The 14,340-nt window shown below is 43.9% G+C and overlaps 1 protein-coding gene across 1 annotated transcript in view; it reads right to left on the bottom strand.

Annotated features, from left to right (window-relative positions):
* The window catches only part of SGPP2 (sphingosine-1-phosphate phosphatase 2), a 147,199-nt gene that overhangs the window by 37,161 nt on the left and 95,698 nt on the right, over positions 1-14,340 (bottom strand). The window contains exons 3-4 of the mRNA XM_070773020.1: positions 7,542-7,721; positions 4,249-4,338 (exon numbers count right to left, since the gene is read on the bottom strand). Coding sequence (XP_070629121.1) covers positions 4,249-4,338; positions 7,542-7,721 — 270 coding nt within the window. The remainder of the gene's footprint in view (positions 1-4,248; positions 4,339-7,541; positions 7,722-14,340) is intronic.

Genomic DNA, 14,340 nt, shown 5'->3' with positions numbered 1-14,340 from the left:
GGGACACAGTCAGTGCCTATGCAGCACTGTTCCCACCTCCCTCTTTTGTTCAGGCTTGTGTCCATGCCCAGTTCTAAAGGACAGTCTCGTCAATGGCTCTCAACCCTGGCTGCACATTAAGACCAACCAAGGAGCTTTGAAAAAACACCAATGCATAGGACTGTATCTTTCACTATGGTTAAACACACACACACACACACACACACAACATAAAATTTGTCATCTTAACCATTTCAAAGCATACAGTTCAGTGGTATTAAGAACATTTACATTGTTGCCCAACCATCACTGCTATCCACCTGCAGAACTTTTTCATCACCCTAAACTAAAACTCTGTACCCCATTAACAATAACTCCCCATTCTTCCTCTCATCCTTCATGCTCTGGCGACCACCTTTACCTTTACGTTCTGTGGGAATCCCAGGTGGCACTAGCGATAAAGAACCTGCCTGCCAATGCAGGAGATATAAGACAGCCAGGTTCGATCACTGGGTCAGGAAGGGCATGGCAACCCACTTCAGTATTCTTACCTGGAAAGTTCCATGGACAGAGGAGCCTGGCAGGCTATAGTTCATGGATTCACAAAGAGTTGGACATGACTTTACTTTCTGACTTTCTGAATTCGACTCTAAGGACATCATATATGCACAATCATATTGTATTTCTCTTTGGTGACTGGTTTGTTTCACTTAGCATGATGTCTTCAAGTTTCTTCCATGCTGTAGCATGTGTCAGAATTTCTTTCCTTTTCAAGGCTGAATAATATTCCATTGTACGTATGAACCACAGATTATTTATCCATTCGTCCGTCAGTGGACATGTGGGTGGCTTTCACCTTCTGGCTACTGTAAATAATGCTGCTGCTGTAAATCTGGGTGTCCAAATGTTTTTGAAAAGTTTTCCATGGGATTTGAATGTGTAGCCAAGGTTGAGAACCACTAGTCTGTGGCTGTTCCTGGAGAATGTGAGGGGTCCAGGAGGGAGGCATGCCACCTAGGTGGCCTGGCCTGATATAGCTGTTCTGAGCTAATTATAACACTCATTAGAGCCAGTAACGGAGAAGGCAATGGAACCCCACTCCAGTGTTCTTGCCTGGAAAATCACATGGACAGAGGATCCTGGTGGGCTGCCATCTCTGGGGTCGCACAGAGTCGGACACAACTGAAGCGACTTAGCAGCAGCAGCAGCAGCAGAGCCAGTAATCAGAATCTCATATGTTTGACTCCATCAACAGACTTAGACACTTGGAGGGTGGCGTAGGTTTTATTTACCCCACTATTTTCCAGATCTAGCTCCAAGCCTGTAGCCTGCAGAAGCTTACTAGTGTTAGTCACTAAGTCATGTTGGACTCTTTGCAACCCCATGGACTATCGTCTGCCAGACTCCTCTGTCCATGGGATTTTCCAGGCAAGAATACTAGAGTGGGTTGTCATTTCCTTCTCCAGGGGATCTTCTCAATCCAAGGATTGAACCCGGGTCTCCCGCATTGCAGGCAGACCCTTTACCATCGGAGCCAAGAAGCTTACTAAGTTGCTGCTAAATAGAGAAGACAGTAAATCCATAATTCAACTCCATCTTTCTATTAAAAACATCTGTTTTTGCTAAGAGAAATTATGTATCATCCTACCCTGGGCCATGGGCTTCCTAGGTGGCTCAGTGGTAAAGAATCCATCTGTAAGGTAGTAGACTTGGGTTCCATACCTGGGTCGGGAAGATCCCCTGGAGAAGGGAATGGCAACCCACTCTAGTATTCTTGCCTGGAGAATCTCGTGGACAGAGGAGGCTGGTGGGCTAAAGTCTACGTGGTGGCAAAAGAGCTGGACACGACTGAGTGTGTGTGTTCATGCCTGGATCATGCCTCTAGCCCTGGAGCCTGACTTGGATCTGGGCCTGAGTCAGGGTCTCAAGTCTCTTATTTTTTGGCCCATTGTGTAGCACATGGGATCTTAGTTTTCCAGACAGAGATGGATCCCACGTCCCCTGCATTGGCAGCATGGAGTCTTAACCACTGGACTGACAGAGAAGCCCAGGATCTCTGAACTTTAGGAGACAAAACTATTCAAGTGAAGGATGTCCCTGGACTCCAATGGTGGTGCAGAATGGGGGTGGGAGGAATAGTTGTGACTACGCAAAGTGTTAGACATGACTGAGCGACTTGAGCACACACACACACATATACCCCTTGTTCTAATTTCTCCTGGGACAGATTTTCTGAAATGGGTGGGGGGACCCATTCCTCGCATCTCAAAGAGAGGCCTTAACGATCTTCCCCGCAGATTTGTGCTTCTCCACCCCCCAACCTACTTTCAGACCTAAAGATAGACATGTAGCTGGATTCTTATTGAATCCAGGGTTTTCTGTACCCTCTATTCATGTCTGCAGCCCCACAGTCTCCTGTTTACTTTGGGTTTAATTTTAACCTGAGTTCCTAAGATCACTTTTTAATAAAACCTATGGAAATTAAAAAGTTGCCCCGGATAAAAGAAATACTCAAACACCCAAGAGAGTTCTGCTTTGTTCCATATTCAAGCCTGTGGACGCATTTGGAGAGAACCCCTTTATGATGAGGTGCAGTGGTGTAGCAAATTGAGAATGCACTCCTCCCCTTTTCCCCTGAAGTCTTAGAAGCCACGCGACACACTGTGCGGAGGGACGGGAACAGCAGGGACCTGTCTTGGTAGGTAGATAATCAGCCTGACCCCTAACTGTTGTGTCATATTTTCACACCCCTTGCATCCTAGGCTGCACTCCAGGACCAGCATGGTGCAAAGTCAGCAAGGTCACACACAGGCAGTTTATCTCAAACTGGTATGTTTTGTTCATCATGGAAAATTTCAGCATTGATTTTGATTTTTTTTTTTTTAATGTATTGCCTGAGCATCGTTTCTCTTGATTCCAGAGTTGTTTGGCACCTCTTCGATTTCCTGCCTTCCTGGCCTCACCCTGGGTTCGGCCCTGATTCCACTCAGGTCCCCACTTTCCTTGGAGTTAGAATTTGTTTTGTTTTGAGAGGAAAGCATGGGGCTTCCCTGGTGGTCCAGTGGTTGTGAATCCACCTGCCAATGCAGGAGACAGGGGTTCGATCCCTGGTCCAGGAAGATCCCACCTGCCGCAGAGCAACTAAGCCTGTGTGCCACAACTATTGAACCTTGTGCCTTAGAGCCTGTGCTCTGCAACGAGAGTAGCCCCCCACCTGCTCATTGCCACTAGAGAAATCCCATGTGCAGCAACAAAGACTGAACACAGGCAAAAATTAATCAAAATTTTTTTTTTTTTAAAGAAGAAAGCATGATGGTACCGCTCTCTGAATCCCATGCAGCCATAAACTCCTGGACTCTGGGTTTATTTTCCTTCCCATTCTCTGCTTCTGCCCATTTTGACAAACCCTCTCCCTAAATCTGTTCCCCTCTGTGGCTTCTGTCCTTCCATCCCCCACCTCTGGATGACCAAGGTCAGGCAGAAGAGGAGAAACAAGAAGGCCAGTGAAGGCTGGCCTTTCCCTCTGAGGCCTTATGCTAACCCAATTGTTGAGCTTCATGTGGAGAGTAACACAATTAGCAAGGGCCTAGTCCTTTTTAAAGAAATCTATCACCAATTACCATGATAAATAGTGCCCATGGTAAGCCATGGCCAGCATTATGCTCTGGAACTCCTAGGCAGATGGCTGGCACACTAGGAAATAGAATTGAGTCATTTCAACTGAGCTAACTGTGGCAGCTCTGAAAAAAATTCCTAATATGGTTAAAAAAAAAAAAAAAGTAGACAGCTGTTTAAATGCAAACCCCTATGGAAGGAAGCAAGCCCATGACGCTGGGCTCTTTTGACCTGGTGGGACTCCTACCCTGCAAAGGCAGCTAAGACCCCTGAATTTCAGAACCATTTCTGTGAGGACCTAAGTGAAGAACTTCATTCATCACTCAACATCCCTGACCCTGGATATGTTTCTGCACTGCCTGCTTCATCATCAGTAAACCAGCATGTAAACAAATTACCTGGATCTTCATTGCTGTTCTAGCCAGTCTAACCCAGACCAGCCTACTTGATAGTATCTTAATGATTCATTACTACTATTATACATGTGCCTTAAGATAATCATTTCCTAATTCATTTGCCTGATGGGAAATAAAATTATAGCCTTCACTGGCCTTCTTATGAAATGCAAATAGCTTTATAAACATACAGTGTGAAGAACACACTGGCCACACTCCTATTCAGATATCACCCCAAGCCTCGCCCACAAAGCCTTACCAGGACCGTGTGCATCCCAGTGTAAAGTCGGCTGAGACCCACCAACGTGGAGAACACCACAGCCATCATCAGTCCCAAAACAAAGGGATACTGCAGGGGAGGAAGAGAAAACAAGGCATCAGTTCAGGTTCAGACACACACAGCTTGATGTTGTAGAAGGGAAGGGGTTTCTGATCCATTAACTCCTAGTCTCAATCTCATATTTCTTAGGCCAGCAGTTTGATGATCTAAAATCACTCAAAAAAATGGGAAAACTAAGGAAAGAGAAGGAAAAAATGCCTAGGAATGTAATTCTGGAAGGAAGCTTCACAACATACTGACCTGCAAATAAGACACACTGGAACTTGACCATAGCTATTGTGCTGAAAGTTTTAGTGGAGTAAATGATTTTTTATTTCTGCTGCTGCTGCGTTGCTTCAGTCGTGTCCGACTCTGTGCGACCCCAGAGACGGCAGCCCACCAGGCTCCCCCGTCCCTGGGATTCTCCAGGCAAGAACACTTGAGTAGGTTGCCATTTCCTTCTCCAATGCATGAAAGGAAAAGTGAAAGTGAGGTCTCTCAGTCGTGTCCGACTCTTAGCGACCGCATGGACTGCAGCCGACCAGGCTCCTCCATCCATGGGATTCTCCAGGCAAGAGTACTGGAGTGGGGTGCCATCGCTATTTCTACCTATACTTAAAATTTGTGAAATACACAGTATTTCCAAGAGGCAAGGTATATGGACGGTACTATAATTTTACAAAGTCCAACCAGGTACCTTCCCAAGATGTGCTGTGAAGATAAAGCTTGGCAACAACTGGCTTCATAGGGAAGTCTGGGAACAGCAATGCCAAGCTAAGACTGGCATATCTGTACATATGTCAAGGCAAAAGTCTAGACTTCACTGAATCTTGACATTTGTGGATGAATAATGAAAACAGTTGGAGGAATCTGGCTAATGATAAGTCATATAAGGCACACACAGATATGCTGATGAACTAGATATAGAGATATAATTCAGTTGCTTCAAGTACTAATGTCTGTGGTCTTCCATGGTGCTAAGAATTAAGATGATACAGAACTGTCTATATTATGTGAAGTACTTTACGGTCACTCTTCACACACCTTATGAAGTACAGTCTATCGTTAGCCCCAGTCTACAAATGAGGAAACCCTTAACCTTGATAATAAGTTGCGTTAGTCCTGAACTTTTGCACAAAGATGGTTGCCCATCAATCCCATTTGATCCTCCCAACAGAAGCCAAGGCTCAGAGAGGTGCAGTGACTTGACCTCAGTAACACAGTCAGCAGTGACACAGTCTGAACGAGGAACCACATCTTCTGAGTCCAAGTCAACATGTGCTTTCCAATGTAACATCTGAGTACAGTGATATAGGTTTGTACTGCTTTTCTGAAGATTTATCGTTAACTGGGTCTCTGATTTTAATTGAAAAAGTGTTAAAAATGGAATAAGCTAATGCAGTCACAATTTAGAGGTTGGGTATTAGCCTAAATACGTATTTAAAGAAATAAACCCATTTTTAGGGCTATTCACGAATAAACAACCAAACTAGCTAAATATATTTATCATTAAAAATCAAATAGAAAAAGAAGTCCATAACAACTCAGGCCTTAAGAAAATTGTTTCATCATATGAGCTGTAAAGAAGTTTTTAAGAAGATCCAGGTGGCCTTGAAATAAGCATAAAAATGACTGTTGTTGCTTTCCTGCAGTCAGCCCCACTTGTTGCTTTTTTCCTAAGGGAAGCAAGTTCACAGGTTTCTCTGGATGCTGACAGCTCCCAGTGATGGGGCCAGTGATGGGAGCACTATGTCCTTCTGGGACAGATGGCATGGGGGCAGTACAACATAGCTCAGAAGTCTGCATCCAATAAACTCCAACAGTATTGGGGAGCTAAGACTTTTTTTTTTAAATCCTGGCATGATGTTTAAGTTGGCTAAGATCAAGAGTGGTATGGGGGCTTCCCAGGTGGAACAGTAGTAAAAAATTCGCCTGCCAATGTAAGAGACGCAAGAGATACAGCTTCCATCCCTGGGTCAGGAAGATCCCCTGGAGTAGGAAATGGCAACCCACTCCAGTATTCTTGCCTGCAGAATCCCATGGACAGAGGAGCCTGGTGGGCCACAGTCCATGGGGTCACAAGAGTCAGACATGACTGAACACACAGTCAGATATAATCCTATACCTGTCCCTTTCCCATTTAGGAGACTGAGGTCTAATCCCAGGTGCCCAAATAGAAAACCAGGTGGGTCAGGACCTGACACTAATCTTGTTCTCTCTCAAACCCAAAACAAGCCTCCCGTGTTATCTACAACCTGAAACATGGAATGCCTCTGGGTTTTTGGTGTAAAGAGGGCAGGAGAAGCAATGCTGCCATTTACACAGGAGACTGCTAGTGTTAGCAAAATCTAAATTTTCCAACAGGCAAAAGATACAATTTCTGAAATTAAGCACCAAAATAGAGCAAAAGTTCTCAGATAGGAAAAATAAATCTCCATTAAAGTAGTAATATAACTTTTATGTATTTTTCAGCTGTGCTGGGTGGCTTCTGGGATCTTAGTTCCCCAATCAGGGATTGCACCTAGGCACCAAGGTTTTAACCACTGGACCACCATGAAATTCCCAATAGTATATAACTTTGAAAAGGTCTTGCTGCAACTGGCATTTAAGCAGATAATAAGTGAAATTCTATTTTCAACACTTATTAATCTCCTGTCATTTAGACAAGCTTTCTAGAAAATGTGGACTGATTATTTCTAATAGTTGAGCCCCAAGAAAGGGCAGATGCATCTTTGGGAGCTAATTTGAGCCCAGATTCTATTTCACCCTGGGCCCTGGGATATCGAGCTTGAGGATTTGGTGAAATCATCTCCACCGTGGAGAGTCATCTACTAGGATCATCAGCCCCTCGTATCTCTTGTAAACAGAGGATGCAGGCATCGACTTAAGAGCCATCTGGTCAAGTAGCTCAGGGTGAAAATGCTTCCAGAAGGGGTAGACCACACAGCCTGGTGATGCTTGTTTTACTCTTATTATCAATGGTGTCCACTTTCACTCTTGGGCATAACCTGCTTTGGACACTAAATCATATGGTCACTTCATTAATAAAGAAATCATCACTGTTCAATAAGTGTTCCCCCATCTTTACTTCATAAGTTTCATTGTCCTTCAGAAAAAAAAAAAAAAGGCAAGACCCCTGAAGAAAAACCCCTCTTTGCCCTGAAGTCCTGAAGCAAAACCCCTCCTTGCTCCCTCTGGTGTTAAACGGTGAAGAAGAAGAGTCACTGTCTCACCTGGTACCTGTCCATGGTAGAGATAAGGAGGGTGAAGGAGATGGCCGTGGCTGCCATGGCGTGGGTGGACGGCATCCCATATTCAGCCATCACTCTCTTCTCGAGTTTCACGACAGGAGGGGAGAAGGGGCGGGGCCACTTCAAGATCTCTTTGGTTACCTGGCCAATATACATCACCAGCTGCAAAACCAAAGGATGGAAGTAAGTCTAACCAAACAAGCGAAATAATAAACTCCTGGATTCTGTGAATTTATTTCGAGGTTTCCTGTTGTTTGGCTGAAATCACCTTTCTCTCTGATCCAGTTGCTCGTTGGGGAAGTCTTGTAGGATGATGTTTTCATTGTTTGAAAAGGGAAACAGGCCTTCTGGATTCCAGAGGGTCACTGGGCAACCAAGACGTGACACTAACACATCTTACTTTGGTCATATAGTTAACAAACATTTAGATAGCCTAGCACTGGTCTAAGAGCTTTACAGATACTAACTCAATCCAAAAACAACTGTAGAATGCAGACCCATTTTACAGAGGGTAAGGTATAAATCATCGCATATAGTTAATAAGTGGTAAAGACTTATTGGATTGAAACCTAACATTCAAATCAGACAGTCTTTATTTTCAAGTTTTAACCAGAAAAGTGACTGTTCTTATGGAACTTCTGGCTTAAAATTTTTTGAGTACCACTTTTATTTCTGATATATGTAGGCAAGATACTGGATACAATTTAATGTTACCCAGTAGTCGAGAGCATCATACAATAAATGGTGGGAATACTTTCAACCCTAAAACAAACACAATTCAGTCTGGAATTTTTTTCAATTGATTTTTCTTTTTTCCCACAATGCCCTTAATGTAAAAAATCCATTTCTCTTTCTCCCTTAAAGCACAATGTAAAAATCAGAATCGATTTCCATACCCTCCCAAGACACATAGGACTGTTAAGAACAGACTCAGTTACTATGCCAGAGAGCTTCACATGACAAGTTTCAAAATCTGTTTCGAAAGAGAAGAGCAACCTGCTTACTTAAGTTTCTGCATATGCAACTCCAAGTGCAGTCTGAGGACAGAGAGCATCCACACCCCCTGAGGGCTGTTGTACAGGCTGCCACCTGTACCTGGGGGATTAGAACCCTCATTTTCACAAGGCTCCTGGGTGGTTGCTCTGCACATGAGAATTTGAGCATGGCTTTTCACTGTAGTCTTGCCCTTTCTCATGGGCTTTAATTATAAACCTCCTCATCTTACCATGACTATATTGATCTTACTAGAGCTTTATTTAGCTCATGATGGCTGGAATTACTTTGCTTTGGAACAAAACTCATGAAAGAGTATTTCAAAATACTTTGGGTTACTCAGCCAGATTGCTTTAGAGTTTCCCATATTCTGGTGCTTTCTTTTAACTCATCTTGCTGTTGAATTCTGAGCATTGCTCCAGTGCACTCAGTATCCTCCAGAAGGCGCTGCATATGTTTTCTTTTTTTTGCTTGGCTGCCACTTTGCTCTGGGTTAAAAATCAAGAACCACTGCCTGTGCACAGCAGGCCAAATCCACAGGCTTTAAAGCCTCAGTGACGATCACTCCAAATTCCGTAGCTGCGATTTCTAATCAGACTTTGAAACTTAACCCCTTTAACATCCCCTTCTTACCAGAAACTACTGTCTTGGAAACCAGCTAACTCTTCTATGTTTCTGCCTTCCTCCTGTGAGCCCGATACCTGCATTAGACTATTTTCTGGGGAGTTGAAAAACTTGCAGATACTATTGACTATTAAGAATTTCTCCAAAGATGCTTGAATATATTTCTCAATCCTGTCCCTTTGTCGCTAATCAATATCAATAAAATATTACAGGCATAATGACTAACTTTAGTTCACTCAAAAATACTTAGAATCCTCAGAGAGGAAACATTAAAATTCTAAGAGTGAAGACAGACAAGATGACCCTCATTCAGACAAAATTTAATTTCCTTGAAGTTCATGAGCTTCTTTGATTTCATTTATCTTTTGCCTTCTCTGTCCGAAGGTTGTTTTTAAGAATGCGGGCAATTGTTCGTTTTATTTAAAAGTATTCTCTTAGCAACACAATTGTTTCTGATCAATAAATTACAAATAGCAATTATTGTAATGGCAGTGCTCTTTGAATAAGAGCAAATGAGGTGATGTTTTTCAAGTTGTAGGGAAAAAGCACCACTCTCAGGATGACCAACCCTGTCTCTGCCTTTTCATTCATTACAGAAAATCAATGAGGTACCCAGGCCTGTATTGGGGCCCCATCCTTGAGGGGGGAAAACCATCACACAGAGGATCTCACCATAATGCAAATATGCTTTGAAAAAAAAAATCATCCACAGAATTCTATAGGTATATATATATATGTAGAAGTCGACTTTGGTGCAACCTGGGGGAACCAGGAGTCCTGGGGCTGAATGTTAAAAGGAAGACTGTTTAACTAAGGGGAGGGATAGACAGAGAAGCATCCAGGTGGCAAGAATAGGATGAGCAAAGACTTAAAAAAGTGATGTTGGGTGGAGCTCCTAGGTGGTTAGGACCAGTGGCATTTTTTGTAATATTTATTTTTATTTATTTGGCTGCACCAGGGTCCTCAGTCACAGCCTGCGGGATCCAGTTCCCTGACCGAGGCTGAACCCAGGCACCCTGCATTGGGAGCATGAAGTCTTAGCCACTGGAGCATCAGGGAAGTTCCCAGTGGAGTTTAAACTGTGAGACACACCGTGTATTACAAGGGCTGAGACTAAAGGAACTGACCATACGAGGTGTTGCGGAGGAGGGGGAGCCTGGAACTTCCATACAGCACAGAAGAAGGTGCAAAATGATACAACCACTATGGAAAAACAGTTCGGCAGTTTTTTAAAAAGCTAAAACAAATGATTGCCATAGGACCCAGCCACGCCAATCCTAGGTATTTACCCACAAGGAGTGAAAGCATAAGTCATACAAAGATTTGTCCATGGATGTTGATGGCAGCTTCTTTAACAGCTCTAAATTGCAAACAACCCAATTTCCATTGTGGAATGATCATGCAATTGAATTGTTGTTATTTAGTCACTAAGTTGTGTCTGACTCTTTTGAGATTCCCATGGACTGTAGCCCACCAGGATCCTCTGTCCATAGGATTCTCCAAGCAAGAATACTGGAGTGGGTTGCCATTTCTTCCTCCAGGGGATCTTCTCAACCCAGGGATCAAACCCACATCTCCTGCACTGGATTCTTTGCCACTGAGCCACCATAGAAGCCCATACAATTGAATACTTCTCAGCAACAACAAAAAAAATGAACTATAGAAGTCAAGCTACAGCACAGATGAATCTTAAAGTAATTCTGCTGAATGAAGAAGTCAGATCAAAAACAAAACAACAGTACACACTATACGATTTTGTTCATATAAAATTCTTCCTGCTTCCCCTTTTATTTTTTAGCACGGGGGATTCTCAGTCTCCAGACCAGGGAATTGAACCCATGACCTCTGCAGTGGAAGCACAGCATCTTAACCACTGGACCTCCAGGAAGTCCCTATATATATAATTCTTAAAAATGGAAATGACTTTACAGGATAGAAAGGAGATCAACAGTTGCCAGGAGGGAAATAAATAACAAATGGGCTTGAAATTTCTCAGTGACAAGTATCTAAATTATGATGATTTTAGGGGTATGTACACATAACAAAATGTGCCACATGGTACATTTCAAATATGTGCACACTTCATGAATAGGGGCTTCCCTGGTGGCTCAGAGGGTAAAGCGTCTGCCTACAATGCAGGAGACCCGGGTTCAATCCCTGGGTCGGGAAGATCCCCTGGAGAAGGGAATGGCAACCCACTCCAGTACTCTTGCCTGGAAAATCCCATGGACTGAGAAGACTGGTAGGCTACCGTCCATGGGGTCACAAAGCCCATGGGGTCAGACACGACTGAGCAACTTCACTTTCACTTTCTTTCACTTTGGTGGCTCAGACAGTAAAGAATCTACCTGCAGTGCAAAAGACCCACATTCAATCCCTGGGATGGGAAGATCCCCTGGAGAAGGAAATGGCAGCCCACTCCGGTATTCTTGCCTCGAGAATCCTATAGACAAAGGAGCCTGGTGGGCTACAGTCCATGGGGTCGCAGAGAAACGACTGAGAGACTAATACACACACAAACTTCGTGAATACACTAAAAATTACTGAATCATATGCTTAAATGAATTGAATAGTATGTGAATTACACCCAATAAAACCAAGTATGTACAGTTTATTGCATGTCAATCACATCATAAAAAGTTGTTGTTGTCTTAGCCAGCTTGGGCTGCTGCAACAACCAACCACTGACGGGGTGGCTTACAAATAGGAATTCATTTCTCTCAGTTCTGGAGGATGAAGTCCAAGATCAAGGCATTGGCAGAAGTAGTAACTGGTAAGGACCTGCTTCCTGGGTCACAGACAGTATCTTTACAGCACTTGAAAGAAGCAGCTTTCAAGCCATGAAAAGACATGGAAGGCTTTTAAACACATTACCAAGTGAAAGGAAGCCAGTGTGAAAAGGCTCCGTACTGTATGACTTCATCTATGTGATGTTTTGATAAAGCAAACTACAGAGACAGTAAAAAGACCAGTGATTGCCGAGGGTTGGGGACATAGGTAAGTGGAGCACAGGGAATTTTTAGGGAATTGAAACTATTCTGTATGATACTCTAAGGGTGAACACACATCATTATACATTCGTCCTACCCATAAAATGCACAACACCAAGAGTGAACCCTAATGTAAACTAAGGACTTGGGATACCAGTGTGGGATCCCTGGTTGTAACAAATGTCGCATTCTGGCAGAGGATATGCATGTATGGGTAAAGGGGCTATTTACGAATACTCTATACTTCCTGCTTAATTTTGCTGTGAACCTAAAAACCACTCTAAAAGTAAAGTCTATTAAAAAGAATACTGTGGCAGAAGAGAGCTGTTTCTCCGTTTAGTTCTCAGGGAAGGAGTACAATGATTAACTCATTACGGCGTGCCTTCCGTGAAGGACTTTGCTCTGCATTGTTGAAAGGCCCTTCTACCTAAAGGAACTAAATTAAGTTCCGTCATCCATCACGCTCCTTTGGGCTGAGGCCTCCAAGGCCTAAGTGTAAAAGCAAAAATCCATGGGGAGGCGAGACAGGAAGCAATTACAGCTTGTTAGCCTCTGCCACCTGGCTGGTCCCCTGCCTGGCGTTGACGGGTCTAGGGCCCCGTGGTGTTTCATGATGAGAAATTAGCCTACTTGCTTATTTCTCCCCTAATTACTGTAGACTATGGAAAGAAAATCCATTTCTCTTGATCACCTACTGCTGTCCCCAAGCACACAGAAGGCGCGAATTCTGCCCAAATGCAGTGTATCTTCAGAAGGTGGAAGAACTTCCAACCTAGGATCATCATTGACATCTGGGCTCTTTGGGGCGAGCAGAAAAAAACAGCGCTTTTTCTCTTAGTGTGGTGGCCCTTCCTGCTTTTTACTGGGTTGGCCAGTAAGTTTGGGTTTTTTCACAAGATGTAACAGAAAACCCGAACAAATTTTTGGCCAAGCCAATACAATCCAAAATGACAACATTTCCGTGTCTAACACAGCTCTGATGAACAGAACTTTGGTCTTCAAGCCAGGATAAATAAAAACCTAGATAGTTTAGGAAACAGAAGAGTCTTTAAATAACAAGACCAGTAAAGCCCCACAGGATTTTAAAGAACAGCCACACGTTGATTTTTTTATGCTCTGGGATTACTCGCTGCCCACCCAAAGAATCCCCCTCCCCCAGCATCCATCTCCCACTCCCCATGGTGTGAGGGCTTCATTGTTATAATACAGCTGATTCCTCTGCAGGGTGGAAGGAACACAGAGAAGCTCTTTTCAAATTATACCTCCAACGCCCCTCAAAACCACACATTTTTAAACTCTAACATCTCTCTTCCCTCTGGCTTCACCCATAGTCCACATCACCACGGGGGAATCATAGTGCAAGCAATTAGCTAAGAGGCATGTAAGCTGTTCCAGGTGGTGCAGTGGTTTAAAAAAAAAAAAAAAAAAATTCCCCTACCAATGCAGAGATGCAAGAGACTCGGGTTTTTGATCTCTGGGTTGGGAAGATCCCCTGGAGGAGGGCATGGCAACCCACTCCAGTATTCTTACCTGGAGAATACCATGGACAGAGGAGCCTGGCAGGCTACAGTGCATAGGGTCTGAAAGAGTCGGACATCACTGAGCGCATACATACACACACACACACGCAAGATGCTACTCAGGTCTTACGGGGCAGAAACATTGTGAGTCACTAGGGTTTATGGTCCACCCATAGATTTATTTTTAAAAAGTCAGGAATTCATTTCCTCATCCTAGAGAACAATGAGATGTAGCCCAAAGACCACAGCTTCTCTAATCATCCCATTTCTTAATCTGTCCAAATTAAGCTCAGTCCTCTTCTCCTCAGGTTGCTGCTGCTGCTGCTAAATCGCTTCAGTCGTGTCCGACTCTGTGCGACCCCAGAGACGGCAGCCCACCAGGCTCCCCCGTCCCTGGCATTCTCCAGGCAAGAACACTGGAGTGGGTTGCCATTTCCTTCTCCAATGCGTGAAAGTGAAGACGCTCAGTTGTGTCCGACTTTAGCGACCCCATGGCCTGCAGCCTACAGGCTCCTCCGTCCATGGGATTTTCCAGGCAAGAGTACTGGAGTGGGGTGCCATTGCCTTCTCCGTCTCCTCAGGTTACTAACACGATAAATTGGATAAAGAAAGACGAGACACCCAACCATCCCACTCCTAGGGATGAAGAGGAAA

The sequence above is a fragment of the Bos indicus genome, chromosome 2 (assembly GCF_029378745.1).
Source record: "Bos indicus isolate NIAB-ARS_2022 breed Sahiwal x Tharparkar chromosome 2, NIAB-ARS_B.indTharparkar_mat_pri_1.0, whole genome shotgun sequence".
NCBI lineage: Eukaryota > Metazoa > Chordata > Mammalia > Artiodactyla > Bovidae > Bos > Bos indicus.
Note: the sequence above shows the minus strand (reverse complement) of the source record. Positions and strands in the feature narration are given on the sequence as shown.